This window comes from Vombatus ursinus, unplaced genomic scaffold (genome assembly GCF_900497805.2).
Source record: "Vombatus ursinus unplaced genomic scaffold, bare-nosed wombat genome assembly UNPS02014813.1, whole genome shotgun sequence".
Classification (NCBI taxonomy): Eukaryota; Metazoa; Chordata; class Mammalia; order Diprotodontia; family Vombatidae; genus Vombatus; species Vombatus ursinus.
The window spans coordinates 183,912-204,713 of record NW_020954591.1 but is presented as its reverse complement, the minus strand read 5'-3'; the positions used below and the strand labels follow the sequence as shown (position 1 = coordinate 204,713).

At 36.7% G+C, this 20,802-nt stretch overlaps 1 protein-coding gene across 1 annotated transcript in view; it reads right to left on the bottom strand.

Moving 5' to 3' along the window:
- Positions 1-20,802, bottom strand: part of CACNB4 (calcium voltage-gated channel auxiliary subunit beta 4) — a 152,617-nt gene that overhangs the window by 22,065 nt on the left and 109,750 nt on the right. Inside the window, exons 10-12 of the mRNA XM_027835137.1 lie at positions 18,906-19,015; positions 12,888-13,039; positions 9,748-9,843 (exon numbers count right to left, since the gene is read on the bottom strand). Coding sequence (XP_027690938.1) covers positions 9,748-9,843; positions 12,888-13,039; positions 18,906-19,015 — 358 coding nt within the window. The remainder of the gene's footprint in view (positions 1-9,747; positions 9,844-12,887; positions 13,040-18,905; positions 19,016-20,802) is intronic.

The following is a 20,802-nucleotide window of genomic DNA, read 5'->3' as shown; positions in this document are numbered from 1 at the left end:
AATAGAGGCAAAGGAATTTTTTATTAGTCTAAATAAAGACAAGCAGATAGGTGACATAGTGGATAGAGGGCTGGGCCTGGAGTCATGAAGACAATAGAGGCAAAGGAATTTTTTATTAGTCTAAATAAAGACAAGCAGATAGGTGACATAGTGGATAGAGGGCTGGGCCTGGAGTCATGAAGACTCATCTTCCTGAGTTCAAATCTGGCCTCAGACAACTAGCTGTGTGACCCTGGGCAAGTCATTTAACCCTGTTTGCCTCAGTTTTGTCATCTGTAAAATGAACTGGAGAAGGAAATGGCAAACCACTCCAATATCTTTGCCAAGAAAACTCCAAATGGAGTTAGGAAGAGTCAGACATGACTGAAAAATGACTCAACAACAACTAAATAAAGACAGGAAAAAATAAAATAAATGAATGTAGAAAAGAAGCTCAGCTGTATCTAAGTACTTAGAGTCAAGGTTGTCACATATTCATAATGGTCTCAGAGTTTTACATTATCCTTCCTCTATTATATCTCATCACTTTGCCTTCCCTCCTTGTTGACACAGAAGGCCAGCCCTTCTACGTTAAGGGGACAGCTGCCTTCCTCCTTCCGACCTTTTGGTTGTTCTTTTTGTATGTTCTCCCTATTTCTGTCTGTCTCTGAAGTTGGTCTCCCACCACTCCAGGACATGAAGAAAATGTATGCAGCAAGCCAATAACTGGGAACTAGGGACCATTAAGATCCAGATACCATAAACACTCTTAGAAATTCAGGGCCTTTTTTCCAAAACCTCTGAGGTTTTGGAATCTCTATGTCCCAGTTACTTTCAGTACACAGGCAAGATTGCATTTGGAATTGCTTGGTTTCCAATTCACAGGCTTTGCTGCATAGTGAACCTATGTACATTAAGTGGGTCAGAAACAATTGCTTCTGAAAGTGTCAGGTATTTCAAGTATAAAGGTGAAATCACCCAATTTTACTCTATTAATGGTACAGGTCAATGTAATATTTGTAATAAGGGAGCAACATGAACTTGCATACTGAGAACTATCATGAACCTTAGAGAGCTTATATTTAGCCACAACAAGTCTAAGTCTCTACTGCAATGGGGGAAAAGAGTGACAGAGAAAAGATCACATATTACTACAGTTACCGGAGTGTTTGTTAGAGCCTTGTGAGGTTCTTTACTTTTATATAGAAGACAGTGGGATCTCATCTTCTGGAGATCCATTATATGTCTTTTTTACATGGAAAACTGTATGTCTTCTAAGGAGATATTGGGTCAGTTTTTGGTAGCAAAAGCCATCTGGTAACTTAAATAAGATTAAGGGATTACTTTTCATTATATCTTCAACTGATCATTTACTTTTCTATTTACTCATCTGTAGCATTCATTAACACAGTACCTAGGCCATTTGATTTGGGGTTATTTTTTTTCCTATTCTAACTTAAACTTCCTGTTAGAGAGAGAGAGAGAGAAAGAGAGAGAGAGAGAGAGAGAGAGAGAAGGTAAAAAAAAACTACTACACTTCAATGTATATGGTGGAACCAAATGTCAAATTTTAAAATGAAACTTATAAATTTATATATCATAAATAAATTCAGGCTATGTCTGAAACAGAGTTTGGACACGAACCCCGCCTTCTCTTATATGGGTCAGAGTAACAAAGAGAGTAGTCCTCATATTGGGTCAAACAATCCAAGAATCTAGGATCAACTGCAGGTAATTGTATTCTAACACAAGCGTTCTTAGCTGGAATTCTTGATTCAACCATCTTTTCCCCATGGCAACATATAGCCTTTGAACCATTACTATCTTTGTCTGGCTGGACTGGAGGTTATTAGACCAGGGTTCTAAGTTCTAGCTCTGCTAGCAAAAATGAGCTCTGTGACATTAACCAACCTTTATAATCTCATCTATAAAATGAGGGAGTTGGATGCCACTGTCTCTAAGGTTACTCCCAGCTCTGACATAAGATCATAGCTTTACATCTGGAAGGGACCTCAGAAGTCAGCTAGTCCAACTCCCTCATTTTAGAGATGAAGAATAGGGGCCCAGAGGGGTTAAACAACTTCCCCAAGATCATATAGGTAGTAGGAGGCAGAACAAGGATTCAAATCCAGGTCCTTTCACTCCAAAGCGACCATGCTTTCCACTCTGTCATGCTAGTTCTTCAATAGAACCTAACTTTCATTTCAAAAATTTCATTGGTTTTTTTTGTTTGTTTGTTTTGGTGAGGCAATTGGGGTTAAGTGACTTGCCCATAGTCACACAGATAGGAAATATTATGTGTCTGAGACCAGATTTGAACTCAGGTCCTCTGAGCCCCTCCAGGGCTGGTACTCTATCCACTTTGCCACCTGGCTGCCCCTAAAAGTTAATTTTTTAAGTTGCTGCTCTAAGCACTAGTAGCAGTTTAATGTCTTGTCAACTCAGTTTTCTGGTTTTGCAGAGGAACATGCATTGACCAATTAAATTAGTCTCAGTTCTTCCTAAAGAAGCCCAAATGATATCAAGATCAGAAACCATATGAAAACAATGGTAATTGGGGCTTTGTACTGAATTAGAGACAATTTTTACTCACTACCCCTTTTGGGGCCACAAGTCAGCCTTATGCACGTCAGAATTAAAAGGAAGAATACATTCTTATCACTGACACCAATTAGCATTATTGCAAGTGCCATTCATGTAATCTCAAGTTAACATGCTTTAATAATGTGCCCATGTTTTAGAAGATTTTCATTACTAGATAATTTATTCAGTCTCTACTTGGATCTCCAAATTATCTGAGTCATGTTGCCACACAAATTTATTCCAGGACTCTCTCCAGGTCTACCTTTGACACTACCTTCGTGACCTTGGTTAAGTCATTGAACTTCTCTATGCCTCATTTTCCTTATCCACAAAATGAGGAGTTTGGATCAGATGACCTCTAAGGTCTCTTCTAGATCTAAATATATGGCATGATCTGTGATAATGATCTTACCAGGATAGTGGGTTTACCACCTGAGGAGAGTCTACTTTCTAGAAAGATTATAGAGTATCAGCCCCTAGAGCACTGATGCTGCCCACTATAGCACTTCTCCAATTTTCTCCATGTAAGGAAAGGTGCTAATCCAGCTCTCTGGATTCCCTGGATGAAGAAAAATCCGTATTGTGCCTAGAAACAATTAATCCAGACATACCAAGGTATACTATAGTCACAATTGTTTAGTTACTAGATCTCTAAGTATCAAATGTGCTAAAATGTCTAAAAATCAGTCAGTCAATAGATATTTATTAAACATCAACTACATGTCAGGAATTGCTAAGTGCTTGAGGATGCAAATATAAAAAAGGCAGTTCCTAACCAAAAGGAGCTTACAACATATTTTTCTAATAATTACAAGGGATATCAAATACATAAAAATAAAAACCATTTTAGCAAATTCAACCCAACAAGGGAGAAGTTAAAATATAAGTGTAATCATGTATGCATATTTTATGCTTCCATTTATCCTTGAATTTACCACTGAGATTCCCCAATGTAGGCATAAGCTAATTTCAATCACATTAATTATTTCAAAAAGAAAGTGTCTTACACTATCAAAAATCAAGAGCAAGCATAATCTGTAATGGAATCCTTTCCAATTAGATCAAGGGAGAAGCAAGGAAACCGATTATCACCATTATTATTCAATATCATACTAGAAATGTTAGCTATAGTAATAAGACAAGAAAAAGAAATTGAAGGAATAAGAATAGGCAAGGAGAAAACAAAACTATCACTTTTTGTAGATGATATGATGGTATGCCTAAAAACCCTAGAGAATCAACTAAAAAACTAGCTGAAATAATTAACAACTTTAGCAAAGTTGCAAGATATAAAATAAACCCACATAAATTATCAAGATTTCTCTATATTACCAACAAAACTCAACAGGAAGAGATCAAAAGAGAAATTCCATTTAAAGTAACTATAAATAGTATAATAGTTGGGAGTCTGCCTGCTAAGACATACCCAGGTATTATATGAACAGAGTTACAAAACACCCTCCACACAAATAAAGACATATTTAAACAACTAGAGAAATATCAATTGCTCATGGGTAGTCCAAGCTAATATAATAAAAATGACAATGTTGCCTAAATTAATTATTTAGTTCTATAACAATAAAACTAACAAAGAATTACTTTCTAGTACTAGAAAAATAATAAAAAATTCTCAGGAGGAACAAAAGGTCAAGCACATCAAGGAAATCAAGAAAAAAAAGTGAAGGAAGGCCAGTAATATCAGATTTCAAACTACACTACAAAGCAGCAATCATCAAAACAGTCTGGTCCTGGATAAGAAAATGAGTGTTTTCACTCATTCAATGGAATAGATTACCTAATCTATTCCATTGTAAATGACCACAGTAACTTAATGTTTGATAAACCCAAAGATCCCCTCTATTGTGGTAATATCTTATTATTTCACAAAAACTGATGGGAAAATTCTTGTTTGGTCATGAATCATTTGAACCCCTTATGTTATGCCTATATATCTGTGGTTGAGCTGGATGAATATGACTGACAAATTCCCCAGGGTTAGCCCTATGAACAACAGGAACAGTATTTCCAGATCCTAACATGTGGCAAACTTTGAAAACAGTCATAATGATCTCTGATAAAGGCCTCATTTCTCAAATATATAGATAACTGAGGCAAACTTGTAAAAATACAAGTCATTCCCCAACTGATAAATGGTCAAAGGATATGAACAGGCAGTTTTCACACCAAGAAATCAAAGCTATCTGTAGTCATATGAAAAAATATTCTAAATCACTATTGATCAGAGAAATGAAAATTAAAACAACTCTGAGTTACCATCTCACACTTATCAGAGTGGCTAATATGACAGAAAAGGAAAATGATATATGTTAGAGAAGATGTGGGGAAAACTGAGACATTATTGCACCATTGGTAGAGTTCTGAACTGATTCAACCATTCTGGAGAGCAATTTGGAACTATGCCCAAAAAGCAACCAAACTGTGTATACCCTTTGATCCAGCAATACCACTGCTAGGTCTACATCTCAAAGACATCCAAAAAAGAGGAAAAAGACCTATTTGTACAAAACTATTTTTAGTAGCTCTTTTTGTGGTTGCNAAAAAAAAAAAAAGAGGAAAAAGACCTATTTGTACAAAACTATTTTTAGTAGCTCTTTTTGTGGTTGCTAAGAATTGGAAATCAAGCAGATGCATATCAATTGGTTAATGGCTGAACAAACTGTGGTATATGATTGTAATGGAGTATTATTGTGCTTTAAGAAATGACAAGCAGGATGACTTCAGAAAAACCTGAAAAGACTTACATGAACTGATGCATAGTGAAGTCAACAGAACCAGGAAAACATTGTACATAGTAACAGCAATATTGTTTGATGAAGAACTGTGAATGACTTAGCTATTCTCAGCAATACAATGACCGAAGAAAATCTCAAAGGCCTGATGATGAAACATACTATCTGCCTCTAGAGAAAGAACTGATATTGATGGAATACATACCGAAGCATGCTATTTTTCACTTTCTTTCTTTCCTTTTATTATTTTAATCAAGTCTTCTTGTACAAAATTACTAATATGAAACTGTTTTACATAACTGCACACGTATAACCTATATCTGATTGCTTACTGTCTCAGGGAGGGGGGAGGGATAGCATTTGGAACTCAAAACTTCAAATAAAAATGTTAAAAACTGGAAAATATAAAAGTTAACTGAAACTAAAAAAATAGGTTATAATTAATTGGGTTGACTAAACCTTTTGGTTTATAGCTATCATATAAACCTCATGATGAAGATATTTTATAACTCTGACTATTACCCGTGGCTCAGTTCTGTCTTCCACCTCTGTGTCTTCACAAAAGGCTATCTTCCATGACTGACACACACTACGTCCACATCTTTGGGTTTGTTTGTTTTTAAAAACCCCTACCTCCCTTGAAGTTTCCACTCTTAATGCCTCCAACCAAAAGCCTTTCTTGGTCTCATTTGTTAGTTGTTCTCCTCACCCCCCACATTATAATGGTGTATACTTAGCTGATTACTTGTTGTATTTTCCCCAGCACTATGTAAGCTACTTAAGAGCTGGGTGGGGGGCATTACATTAGCACTGTAAGTAAATGAAGAGTTGCCAACCTACATCAGTGGAGAGGATTTTCAAAATGGGAGTTCCTGACATAAAATAATAGATTGTGAACAACAACAACAACAACAACAACAACAAAAAAACCCAACAACATTGGAAATGGAAGGGACCACAAATTCCATCTGGTCCAATTTGTAATCTGAACAAAAATCCTCTCTACAATACACTCCACAAATTCCATACTGGTTGTCCAATGAAGGGGAACCTTTTACATCCTAAAGTAGCCCATTCCAATTTTAGACTATTCTAATTCATAGGAAGTATTTCCATACATTAAGCCTAAACTTGCTTCTGTCAGCTATGGCTGCTAGGAGCCTATAAAGCAAGTAGAATATCTCTTCTACATGAAAGCCCTTCAATTTCTTAAAGACAGTGACCATAGCTCCTAACCCAAACCCACATTTCAGATCTTTCAATCCATCCTCATATGGTGTCAAGTTTCCTCTAAATCATGGTTGGCTTGTTCTGTTGATAAACTGGAGAGCAGGCTGGCCTGCTCTACAGATTATCGTTTTTCCTTCCATGAAGGTGGCACCTAGAACTGAACAAAATTTTCCAGTTGTTTGATTAGAGTAGATTGCAGTAACTCTTGCCTCCCCAGCTGTGCAAACCATGCTTCTCAATGCAGCTTATGCTCACTTAACATCATCTTCTTAGATTCAGTCCAATGTCCCTGAGCAAGAATTCTAAACCTGTGATCCATAAACTTTTTTAAAAAAGTATTTTGATAACTGTATTGCAATATAATTCATTTCCCTTGAAATCCTACATACATTGTTTTACGCATTTAAAAACATGAGTCTGAGAAAAGGTTTGTAGGCTTCATGGAACTGCCAAAGGGGTCCAATGACCTAAAAAGGTTAAGAAGACCTGGTCTCATTTTGCATCCTGATATCAAGCAAAATCAAGATGATCACTTGCTGGGTAGGCAGAAGGGATATTCTCATTCAGGTAGGTTTGGATTAAATGGCTCTGAGTACTCTTAAAAATCTGAGATTTTTTGACCATTTTTGACACCATAATCTGACATGTATTAGCTAGGCTTTTGAACTTTGTGTCATCTGTAAATTTATAAGCATAATACCTATGCCTTTATCCACAGGTGACATGACATGGCACAGTAGATAGAAAGCCTGGAAAGTTAGAAAGACATAGGTTTAGGTCCTGCTTTGGACATGTACTGGCTGTTTATCCTGGGCAAGTCATTTAATTTGTCAGTGACAGTGAGGCAATTCTTTAAGATTCTAAGTTATAAATCAGTTGGTGATCTGCATTAGTAGAAGGAGTTTCATCACAAAGGAGTTCCTTACACCAAAAAAATCACAACTCCATGGGGGAAAAAGATTAAAAAATAATAGCACTTCAATAATAAGGTGAAGCACAGATACTGGAGGCACTCCTCTAGAGACCTTCCAAGTTAGAACATCAGTCAACAAACTCTTAAACTATCTAATTGTATTACTGTTTAACCTAAATCTATCCATCATCCTCATAAGAAAAACACAACAGGCTTTATCAAATGTTGTGACAAAGCATAGGCATGGTTTATCTATAATACCACCCTGATCTACCAGTCTAGCAACCCTGTCTAACAAGAAAATGTGATGAGCCTGGCATAACCTGTTCTTGATGAAGCCATGTTGGGTCTTTGTAATTATTGCTTCCTTTCCTAGATGTTACTAATCATCCCTTTAATGAGAAATTCTAGAATTTCTGATACTTTATTTGATTAAGTTTCATTTAGGGCTTTTCTGAATATTACCTATTTTATGTATAAGTCTTGGCACCCCTACAAAATTAAAAGCATCTTGAAGTCAAGACCCACTTCAGAAGGAGACAGTTGGCAGAAGGCATCTGAGTGACAGGAGACAAAGCAGAGAGGAGGAGAGGGAGCTCACAGCAAATGGCCTCAATTTTTTCTGTAAAATATGAGGCAAGGTCCTCAGATGAGAGGATGGGGGAGGGGAAGCCATGAAGGTTTACAGAAGGATGAAAAGGTTTGGAAAAGCCACTGTGAAGAATGAGATGGCAAGTTGATAAGGGAGGTATAGTACAAATACCTAGCAGCAGTGAGGGCCCAATTAAGACTGTGCAACATAAATTTGTAGTGGACCCAGTTGGAAGGGTTGCATGATTTTCTCTATCTTCATTCAGTAGCACATGTGTAGGAGCAAAGGCAAAGAATGTTGAGAGTGATCCAAGGCAGAGGCATGGCTGGTTATAATCAGCAATACAATAAGGGGGCTAGGGATTCAAGAGAGGAGGACAGTGTAGAGATGAATTGGTTCACCAAGGGGTAAAGATGGGGAGAAGAGGGGAAAGTGGCTAGCACAAGGAAGATGGTCTGGGAGAGAATTGAAAGGTTAAGGGATTGGAGATCACAATGTAAATAAAGAGTTGGGTTTTATAAGGGAAGTCTGAGGGGAAAGTGAAAAGTTAATAGATTATGGTTGGAAAAGGGGATTTCAGAATTCTTGAACAAGGAGGTGATGCATTTGTATGTGACTATCTTTGTGTGTGACCAAGGTGGGGCACAGGAGTAGCTCAAAGGACATGAGGAGTTGAGGAACTGAGTGGGTAGAATGTTTGAAGGAGAATCAATATGTATGTTGGATTCTCCTAGCATGAGGGCAGGAGTTGGGAGGAAATACCATTAAAGCTGGGGCAAGTGGAGAACTGGTCAGCATCTGCCACATAATGAGCTTTGTCTGGAGGACTAATAGCTGGTACAAGAGTCATGATGAAAAGTTGACTAAAAAAATGGTTCTCATGCCACTTATCTGAATCAGGTATTTTCTGAACTCTTCTTGGGTTTAGATGACAATGGGAAAGATTGGGGAAAGGAAGAGAAGGGAGTGTTGCATAGAATTACCAAGGGCAATGAGGTATGTGTTCCTGTGAAAGCTGCATGGCCATCCAAGAGTATTTATAGAAGGTTTATCATTCTCTTTTGCAGCTTAAAGGAACTGACATACAAAGAAACTGGAAAACATGTAGGTGGGCACTGGTTTGCCAGGGCTGAGAATACATGGCATGTGGCCAAGCTAGGCCTTCCTGACTTGCTCAACCCTTTCCAAAGCAGTTGTTTTTGCTGGCAAACTTATGACCATGAGGCTCTAGCTCCACAAGGCTCTGATTCAATGTCACTGATACCCATAGGGCTCCCCTCTGCTCTACTGCACTCTGGCTTCCTACCTCTATAGTCTTTAACGTCTGCCAACATTTCTTGGCAGGAGAGTTGAAAGAAAGTCAGCTGGGTTTTGCTTTTTCTTACAAGTATCTCCCTTCTGGAATCAAGTAATTTCCTTAAAAGTTAACAAAAGTACTCGAGGTAGGGAAATCAAGAGGGGATACCACATGACTCCAAGCCTAGTGTGTGCCATACTTAATTTACCACAGACAGAGATGCTTATATATCACTGAGAAGACAAATACACCAACCAGTAAGTGATCAACCTGTGTCAATGCCCATCATGGCTACCACCACGCTAATAGATTTTTAAAAAACCAATTTAGTCTACAGAAAAACATCCCAAATGTGGACAGCATGAAATGCACCAGTCAGGATTAAGAAAAAAATTGTACTTACTGGGGGGCATTGTGCAAGTTTATCAGCTGCCACCAATTGGACATTTAAGTGTTTACTTTGGGACTTTCCTCTAGACTTAATCAGCCGTTGCAAAACCTGGTAGAAAAACACATAAATCTTAGAGTTATTATGGAGAAGTTTGTCAAAGATAAAAACAGAATCAGATCTTGTTGCTTTGATTCCAAATATGACAGAAAATGAAATAACACATGAGAAATGAGGTACAACCTTTTCTACTTTGAGAGACTTCTGGTTTATATTGCATCTGATTCTTAATCTGTTCTGAAACTTATATTCACTGCTGACACCCCTTCATTTTAGAGGGTGCTTTGCAATGGTGAAAGAGCAACTGGGAAACAAACACACACTCACACAATATGCACTTTAGATTGTTTCAATTGTGCAACATTTTTGATGGTTATATTTATACCAGGCAATCATCCCAAGGGGCTTAGTGTTTCTTTCTTTTATTTCTGATTATTATTGAAACACTCCAGTGGAACTCTATGTTATGAGTGTAAATTTAGGTAAGACAAATAGATTTTGACCCAGGTAATATGAAGTGTGCAAGGTGATGACATCCCTTAAGAAGGATTAAGTGGTGTTGGAGGTAGAGAGAGGTCCCAGTTGGGACCTTGATGAAATGACACTAGGAAATTGGGCATCCTGTGTACATGGATCAACTCATTCCAATAGTACTGCTTATTTGTTTGTAGGCAGTCACAATTTTTTTTTGAGAGATCTTGGATGGGATCCCACTTTTGCTAGCTGGGAAGGGAAATTGGACTGGATAAAGGTCAAAAGCCTGGATCTCTAATGTGGTCAAATGCAACCTACTTGAATTTTTAAAAAGAAAATTGTTTATCTGATTAGGAGTCACAGACAAATTCTGTCTAAAGCCTGTCTAGCCTAACCACCTGCCCACCATGATCACTTTTGTCAGTTGGTTGCCATTAGGTACTATGCTCATAGGCTTGAAGCAATTAGTGGGGGAGGGGTGGAAGACCCAAATCATGTAGCCTCCACACATATGGATTTTAGACCACATGGTTCACTATTGAAAAATCTTGGATCTCTTTGGCTAAGGAATCATTTTTCTTTTTTTTTTTTAATAGTAAATGCTATCCCTGATTCCTATGTGTCTCATTAGAATTTTACAATTCTTTGGCAGCTAAGTAAAGTGACACATTTTTTTCCTTGAGTTAAAATATTTGCATTTTTATGGTACACATGTGGAAAAACTACTTCTATGACTGCAATATGAACTATAGGTAAGAACATAAAAATGTTTTAAAAATAGATGCATACATTAGAATCAGAATTTTCTTTTCTATCTATTCAAACTCATATCTCATTAATGGCATGAAGTCTGAGAAGTGTGGGAATATAATTATTAGCTTTCAACTTGGTGCTCATTGCCATATGGATGAAACCACTAGGCTTTGGAGGTGGTATTAGAGATAGAGAATGTGTGTAGATATATGCTAGGTCTCCTGAGCCATGAGCTGAGGATGTTAAACAAGAGACAGAATGCTAGTTGACATTAAAGGTCTGTTGTGTGCAAGGTGTAGTAACATGGGAAGAATCAAGATTAGGAAGAAGCTTTTAGAAATTTGCAAATGTTATCTATGGAGATTCACCCAATGAGGAGTCAAATAAGAGATGGAACAAAAAAAAGGCATCCATATGCCATATAGGATTGATATATAGACATATTTTTTCATTTTTAAATCAGGTGAAATTTTTCTTTCACTCTAGAAGAATGGCACATATGATTTAGCATTCTTTTTAATAATTAGAGCAGATTTTACTATATTTGTTTTTAAAAGACATAACTTCTTATTTTTGTTTCCTTTTACACTGAATAGAGGTTCAAATCACAAAAGTGCCAATGTCACGCCTAAACTAAATAATAGTTTGCACTCGGAGATGGACATTTAAACATGTACATATAATTGGGCAGAGCCTGTATAAGGCAATGGTTTTAAAAACTCAGTTTTGCTAGGTTCACCTGAGCACAATAAAATCTCAAATGTAATTAGAGGGTTTACAACATTCGCTGTTGGTCATTTCCCGACTTGGGTCAGTACAATTTAAACTGCCATGTTGGAACACATCAGGCAATCAATAAATACCTAATGGAAGTTATCTCTCAAATAGCCCTTTCCAGAAGTCTAATGATCTATACTTCTAAGTTTCATACAAGAACACAAAACAATGTCTCATTTTTCTTATAGTACCATCTTTTTTTTTAAGGAGAAAGAATATCAATCCAAAAGATATAAATTTTTGACTCTAAGATTCTCCTAGCTCCTGCTAACATTTCAGTTGTCATCAAAATATATGGCACATATGGCAATGCACTAATATCCTGGTCAACTATGTTCCTCAAAGACTTTACTAAAATGTATACTTGAAGTTCTGGGTCCTTTCTAGAACAGATAGTCAAACACTGTATTTTCTTTGATTTTATAGAATTGTGAGGCACAGATTCACTTATTTAACTATGTATTCTACCATTTGCAGAGTAAATGTAGGTCACAGGAAGATTTTTGAAGAGCAGAACAATGAGCCAGCAATATCTCGGAGCCACCTACTTTTTCCAGGCTCTTTTTGGTAACTGCTGTGTACATATGTGCATATGTGTATCTTGATCTACACATTTTATTTATTTATCCATCATCCATCTATCTACCCATCTATCTATCTGTCATCTATCTATTCATCCACTTACCACATTTTGGTATAGATTATTTATCTAAGATAGATATCATTGTTTTACTGATATCCCGAAGTACCTAAAACTTACACATTTTGGGTTTTCAATATATAATCACTAACTATATCTTGGGAAATAATAGATCTTTGCCCATAAGAAATTCTGGGAAGAGGTTATTGCTAAAGAAAATTCCTTTTCTCCTAGATCAGTAGTTTTTAAACTTTTGTGTATCACTCTCTCTCCTCCAACAGTCTGGTGAAACCTACAGACCTCTTTTCAGAATAATGTTTTTAAATGCATAAAATAACATTCATTAGATTGCAAAGGAAACCAATTATATTGAAATACAGTTATTAAAATATTTTAAAAATATGTTTACAGACTCCAGGCTTTGTGCTAGATAAAGAAATTACCTAATTACCTTTGGAGATGAAACTTTAACATGGACAATAATTGGTGCTAAGGAAGTCTTTATAAGTTGTGCTGGGTGGTTGATAGTATCTGCATCAAGGACAACCAGTTGCAAGGATCTTGCCAACTCAAAGATTCTTTCAATCTCACTTTGTACTTCAGCTAAGAAGAGAAACAAACAACAGGTTAAAGCCATTCCCATTTATTTGTTCTTATTTTCAGAAGAAGCATTCTCAACTAGCCAATTAGGCAACCATATATACTAGGACATTTTACACTTTTCCTCTCTGTCTATTATTTTTATAACTCATTCGACAGGCCTATTACCACATGAGAGGAAACAGTATGTAAATGGAGGTAAAATGGTATAGCAGAAGGAATACTGGATTGGAAGTCAGAGATCAGGGTTCAAATCTTCACACTTCCTCAAGCCTCAGTTTCTTTTTTTTTAAGTTTAATAGTATTTTATTTTTCCCCCAGTTACATGTCAAGAAAATTTTTATCATTCATTTCTACAAGATTTTGAGTTCCAGATTTTTGTCCCTTCCACCCCTCCCCTCTTCTGAAAATGGTAGGTAGTTTGATATAGTTTATACATGTGCTATTATGTAAAAAATATTCCTTATTAGTCACAGTTGTGAAAGAAGAAACAGGTCAAAATTTAAAAAAAAATGCAAGAGAATAAGGTAAGTGAAAAAAATATGTTTCAATCTGCATCAGAGTCCACCAGTTCTTTATCTAGATACAGATAGCATTTTCCTTCATGAGTCCTTTATACTTGTCTTAGATCACTGTGTTGCTGAGAAGAGTTGAGTCATCAATGTTGATCATCATACGATGTTGCTGATACTACGTACCGTGTTTTCCTGGTTCTACCCATTTCACTTTGTATAAGTTCAATATCAGTTTCTGAAATCTGCCTGTTCATAATTTCTTATTGCACAATAGTATTCCCTTACATTCACATACTACCGCTTGTTCAGTCATTCCCCAATTGATAGGCATCCTCTCAATTTCTAATATTGTGCCACCATGAGAAGGGCTGATATATATGTGTGTGTGTGTGTGTGTGTGTGTGTGTGTGTATGTATGTATATTTGCACATATAGGTCTTTTTCCTTTTTTATGATCTCTTTGGGTACAAACCTAGTAGTAGTATAACTGGATCAAAGGTTATACACAATTTGGTTGCCCTTTGGGCATAGTTCCAAATTGCTCTCCACAATGGCTGGATCAGTTCACAACTCCACCAACAGTGCATCAGTGTTCCAATTTACCCACATCCTTTCCAACATTTATTATTTTCCTTTTTCATCATATTAGCTAATCTGATAGGTGTGAGGTGGCATCTCAGAGTTGTTTTAATTTGGATTCCTCTAATCAAAAGTGATTTAGAGCACTTCTTCATATGCCTATAGATAGCTTTGATTTCTTCATTTGAAAACTGCCTGTTCATATCCTTTGACCATGTATCAATTGAGGAATAAACCTCAATTTCTTAAATTTGTAAAATGAGGGCATTGGACTAAATGGTCTCTAAGGTCACTTCTAGCTCTAAATCTATGATTTAAAATCTAGTCAAGTGAAAAACCTGGTTATTTTTCAAATTAACCAGATCTATAATATGGGAATTGCTAAACAATCCAGATGTTTAGATTGTAAACTCCTTGAGGGCAGGGACCATCTTTTGCTCCTTTTTGTCTCCTTAGCACTTAGCACAGTGCCTAGTACATAGTAGGTGCTTAATAAATGTTCAATTGATTGATTGATATTTCTCAAAAACGTTGTTTATAAATGAACAAAATGACTTTATGTGAAATATACAAATTTGGCAGAGCATTTTCTATTTCCATTGTGCACTTACCCCTTTCTACTTTGTATCTGTGTACATGTCATATTGCCCTTTCTAAGGAATAAGTTCTTTGAGAAGTCAGACCCTTAATCCTGCTTCAGAGTAGCTGTGTGACCCTGGGCAAGTCACATAGCCTCTATTGGCCTTAGTTGCATCATCTGTAAAATGAGGATAATAATAACACCTACCTCAGAGTTGTTGCAAGGATCAAAAGAGGTGATATTTGTAAAGCAGTTTTGTAAAACTTAAAGTGCTACATGAATGCTAGCTATTATTATTATGATCTTTTCATTTCCCGTAGTACCTATGACAATGTGTTACACTTCAAAAGCATTAAATGAATAAATAAATGAATGGACCATGTCTATACTATAGATAACTAGATATTAAAATTTCAGAATGTTTAGCTCTAAGTGTGACCTAATAGCTCTGCTCCTCACCCCTTCCCAAATAGAAGTACTAAGCTGATAGTGTCTTTGTACAAAATATCTAGCATACATGAATAAGTTGAACTGAAACCAAAATATTTTTGCTCCCCTCCTTCCTCATCATGCCCAGCCTGGAAGTGCAGTTGTCACACCAAGACTCTATCCCACTAGTGATCAGCCAGAGAGCTTTGTGGCAGCCTTGGTGGCTCCTGCTCCTTGAGTAGCCTGATGGCCCCATGCTCCTGGGAGCTCACCATATTGGTGCTGAACTCAGTGTAGACACCCAATCAGTTTCAACCCACTTTAGCTCAGAACTCTAGAGCTCAAGAGATCACTAGCCTCAGTCTCCCTAGCAGTACAAAGTACAGACATGCTCAGCTGACAATATTATTTCAGAGGTGAAATATTATCTGGAAAATCTGGAACCAGATCTGCTTATGTAATGCATATGCATATTCAATATCAATTTTAAGTTCTTATGAGGGAAAAAAGGTGATATTGATATGAATGGGGTCCTAGATTTAGACCTTAGGAGGTGATGAGTCTGATTGCCCTCATTTTACAGATAGGGCTCAGAGAGATGAAATGATTGATCCCTGGGTCACACAGCTAGTAAGTGCGTGAAGCGGAACTGTCACCCACACCTTTCTGACTCTGAGTCCAGCATTTTCACCACTATACCACAAAGTCTTTCACAATACTTCCCTTAAATGGGGTTTAGATCTAAATTTTTTTAAATTGCTTTTTTAAAATAAATAAGCTTAGGTCATCTCTGGAAAGAAAAATCTGATATTAGTCTCTTTATCATATTTTAAATGTGAGCTCTCATAAGTAGTCATGGATATGCCACAGAGTAAGAGATCACTCCTAAAAAAGATAAATTAGGAAATAAAACTATTCTTTGTTATACATGTTAGCTTCCAGGCACGTGGCCTTGTCTCCTACTTTCTGTTTGCACGATACTTCCACTGGCTTATGCAGGTATGACATGTGGTTAGGACTATGTTAGAATAATTCTGATTTTCTGCAAATTGTATTTATTTTGAGGTGTAAATCCTGATACAGCTTTATGTGAAGCAACCAAAAGGCAGTACCATAAGCTGAATCTGTTGCCACAGACTGGACATTTGTTAAGTGGAGTGGCTTCCACAGATGCACTCCTGTGTAAATCATCCAGTGATGTAGGAACCTTATTTACTCAATGCATGAAAGGAATAATAGCTAGCCTTTATATAGCACTCTAAGGTTTGCAAAGCACTTTACATATATTACCTCATTTGATCCTCAAAACAACCCCATGAGGTAGGTGATATTATTATCCCCAATTTACAAATGAGGAAGTTGAATCTGAGAGAGGTTAAGTGCCTTACCCAGGGTCACATAGCTTGCAAGCATCTGAAGCAAATTTTAACTCATGTCTTCCTGATTACAAGACAGTTAGGTAGCACAGCAGATAGAGCACCAGGTCTGGAATTAGGAAGATCAGAGTTCGAATCTGACTTCAGACACTAACTAGCTGTGTGACCCTGGGCAAGTCACTTAACCTGGTTTGCCTCGGTTTCCTCATCTGTAAAATGAGCTAGAGAAGGAAATGGCAAATCACTCCAGTATCTCTGCCAAGAAAATCCCAACTGGGGTCATAAAGAGTCAGATGCAACTGAACAACAAAAACTTCTTGACTCAAAAATCAGCACCAACCACTGTGCCACCTACCTGCTCTCAGCTATTAGCATTTAGGGATTAATGTTGTGGTGTAGGTATATTCTGTTACTTATCCATTTCAATATCCACAGACTGTCTATCTAACATTACATCTTAGTTGACAATGAGAAGAGGTAAATACCTCTTAAGGCCATGTATAATTAAGTTAGTCAATGTTTCATTATGACACCAGCATAGATAGGTTGAGAATATGGTAAGGGTAGAGGCTGGGGGAGAGGAGGAGGAAGTAGTTCCAGTCAAGAATCACATTTAGAAATCTACATGTTATAGGTATAAAGGAGAATTATACAGATTTCTGTATAATTAATTTCTAAATTAAATTTCTAATTAATTATTCTTAATTAAATATAATTTATAGTTATAAATATATTTATAATATATAAATTATAACAGTATTATATAATATAAATATTATAAATATAATATATAAGTATAATATTAAATTATATTTATGATAAGTATAATAGAAACATAATTAAATTTCAAAATTCTTAAAATAAAAGTATCAAAGTCATTTCCCGGGCCTCCTGGTTATAAGAGCTGCTGAGAGGTCCTAAGGAAAGTTTAATTATAGCATCACCTTTCAGTCGAAGTGACTAGATACACAGACCAGTTATGGTCCCAGATAAGGATATGTATTTGTCTGTTAAGTCTCACTTCAAAAATGAAAGTGATATCATAACATACTATCATTTTCATATGTACTAACAAGATCTCAAATATTTCTATGCTGACAACTAGCTGAAGTGTTCAGATGGTTGTAAGACTATAACTCTCAAAACCAATAAAGATTAAAACTCCATTTAGTTCCCGAGAATGGTCTGTAGAATTGAGATTGATTCCCCCTTGCTTCTTCAACGCTGGAGCCAGAGAAGACCACATGATTTCAGGGAGTCGTCACATGTGCCTTTGCTGCTTCCCATGGCTGAAGGAGTAGGGTATGTTCTTCTTCCCTCAGGACTGGTTCATGGTCTGGGTTTCACCTTGTTCATCAGAGGAAGGAACGGTAGGGCACAGACTTTGGCAACACCAGTTATATTGGATGAAGATCCTAATCACTAAAACCTTATATTAAAAAAACGGATTTCCAAGATATCATCACACTGATGACATGTGGAAACGTGTTTAAATTCCTTGCACAGTAGTAATAACTTTTTCTTATTAACATTCAGTGTTCTCATACAACTGATAGAGAGGCATCATGGTGTAAGTGTTGGATGGCTGTGCTTGGAGTTATATGGTCATAAATAAAAAGCTGGAAGGGACCTCAGAGGATGTCCAGTTGAGCTCCTTCATTTTTCAAATGAAGAAATTGAGGCCCAAGAAAATTAAATCACTTGTCCAAGGTCACATAGGTTGAAAGCATCAAGGGTAGGCTTTGAACCCATTTTGTAGGACTCCAAGGCCAGCCCTTTATCCACTATACCAAGCTTTTTTAAATGATAGTTTTGTGACCCTGAGCAAATCACTTAAGCTCTCTGTGCCTCAAATGACTGTCTAAGACTATAAATGACTAATCAGCTGATAATCTGTATCAATGGAGGGGGTTTCCACTTTGAACAAAAGACAGGTTTGAACCAAAACACACATACATATTTGGTAGTAGTAGTGATATCAAGAATACTTTATGATTTGTTCTTTTTTCTAAGGATTTAACAGAGCTTCACACTTCATTTTATTTCCCATCTGCTCTGTAAGTTAGGTATTGAATAGGTATCATTAGTTTCATTGAAAGGTTGGGGGAAATGGGACACAGCAAGGCTAAGAGATGAGAGACTTCCTGTGGTTCCTCTTAGACTATTCTAAGATTTGAACTCACTCAAGGGCCCTTCCCACTAGACTACTAATTAACTAATTGACTGGCTCTATATCCTGCAGGTGTTTCTTTCCTTTCAGGTGCTGGCATTATGTATAGTTCAATGATTAGAATAGCAGGTGAGTCGGGAAAGACATTCATAAAAGCAGCATGTGCTATTCTGATCGAAAAACTCAGCTTGGGGAAATACAGAACATTTGAACATCTTACCTAAGCTGGATCGTGTGTTTGACCGCTCGATTATTGCCCTCTTGCTGGGATTATTTAGGACAGACCTCTTAGCAAGAGAAATGTCAGCTGTCACTCTCGTTATGGATATCCTATTAACAGGAACATAGAACAGAATAACTGAGTCAGAAGTCAGCTAGGTTGTAAGTGATTTACAACCACAATACTCAGCAAGCACTCGACAACACTATATATAGAGCCCAGGCACAGTATAGTAAACACCAGACAGAAAAGTTTTATTTAATAGGTCCTGGACTTTAGTTAAAAAAAGAAAGCAGGACAGAATGGAGGGGACCCTTTAATTGAATAACAAAGATGTGTACTAAAGTAAAAATACAGCTCTCCATCATTGTCTATCTTATATAATCCTATCTGCCCAGTGTGGAAACTCCCTCCACCAAGCAGATCACAACTCTTCCATGATTTGGGGCACACAACTTTAAACACTTTATCCAGGTTCACATAGCTAGTAAGTATGAGACTTCCTGACTCCAAGACCAAATTCTATCCTTTCCTCCACTCTTCCTCTTTAGTAACACTTTCTTTTTTTCCTAAAAGTATTCTGTGACATTCCCTCAAAATTTTAGATAGTATCACTCTACCAACAGCTACAGCAACAGCACTATGTACAACCTTTATGTACTAATTTACTCTGAACATTTCTAAGGCATCAACAAAAGACAAGTTTATGATTTAGGGATAGTCCAAAGTCCTCCTACTTCAAACAGATTTGTTCAGTTATTTTCTAACAAAGATATGAAGCAGTCATACTAAGTAAGAGAATCTCTTGGTGACCAGTTGCTTCTTTGATCTTGGAGAAGGAATGAATGATAGAACTTTTTCATCATTACTTTGTTCAGACTAGCTACATTTCTAGTCAATGAATCATTTAGTCTTTCTTCAGCAACACATTTTTTTTTGCTATATCATAGTATTAAAACCTTCAGCAACATTGTCCTTTTGTGTAATCCTTATTAAAGTGTGTCTGTTTTCTCTCTTTTTATTAACTGGGTAACATATAACTCAGCAGGCTGTCTTAGCCCAATATAAAATGATACACCCAATGGAGTATAAAATGGTGAAGAGGAATGAAAGCCATAACCAAAAACCAACTCTTCCTCATCAAGGCCTTCACACATTCTCTACTAATGAAGTGATTATTAAGATTGCATGCTTGCATGAGTCTTACAAGTCAAAAATATTTTTAAAGTGAGTCCTCTCTCTGGTCTCCTCTGTTAGCCATCTCTGCCATCCACAGTCTATGCTCAGAGTTTCCCTCAAAGGATTTTTCATGATTAATTTCACATTCTATGATTACTATATTTTCTGATGTTTTCTAACTTCATCTCTCACTTCACTATATATGCTGGCCTGTCATCAGCCTCTCTGATACACCAACAATAAATTTCAATTCTCCTTTCTTTTATAGTCTCATTTAATAGACCATTTTAATGTTTAAGGATTCTATCAAAACATTTTTCCTGATTAGTAATGGATCTCCTAAAATAAGCAATCTTTCCTTTTTCATATATCTTCATAGCTGATGGAAAATAGCCGGTTAACTTCTCCTGGCTACAGAATTCCAACTCTTTTAGTCTTTTCTCATAGATTCTAGTTTCCAACCATTTGATACCATTAAAAAATTTTTAACAGGAAGGGAGAAGACCTGTGAGGGATAATGACTAAAGAGGCCAGGGTAGAGAATATGCAACAGAATCATGTGAGAAAAGCAGTAAAGGAAGGATGGCTCCAGGTTATGGCCTTTGATACTAATTCAATGCCAAAAAGAGTTCAAATGTAACATTGTGGGCATTGGGGAATCACTGAAAATTTTTGAGCAGAGGAGTTCTGTGACCTAGAAAAGAGTACTAAGGATGAA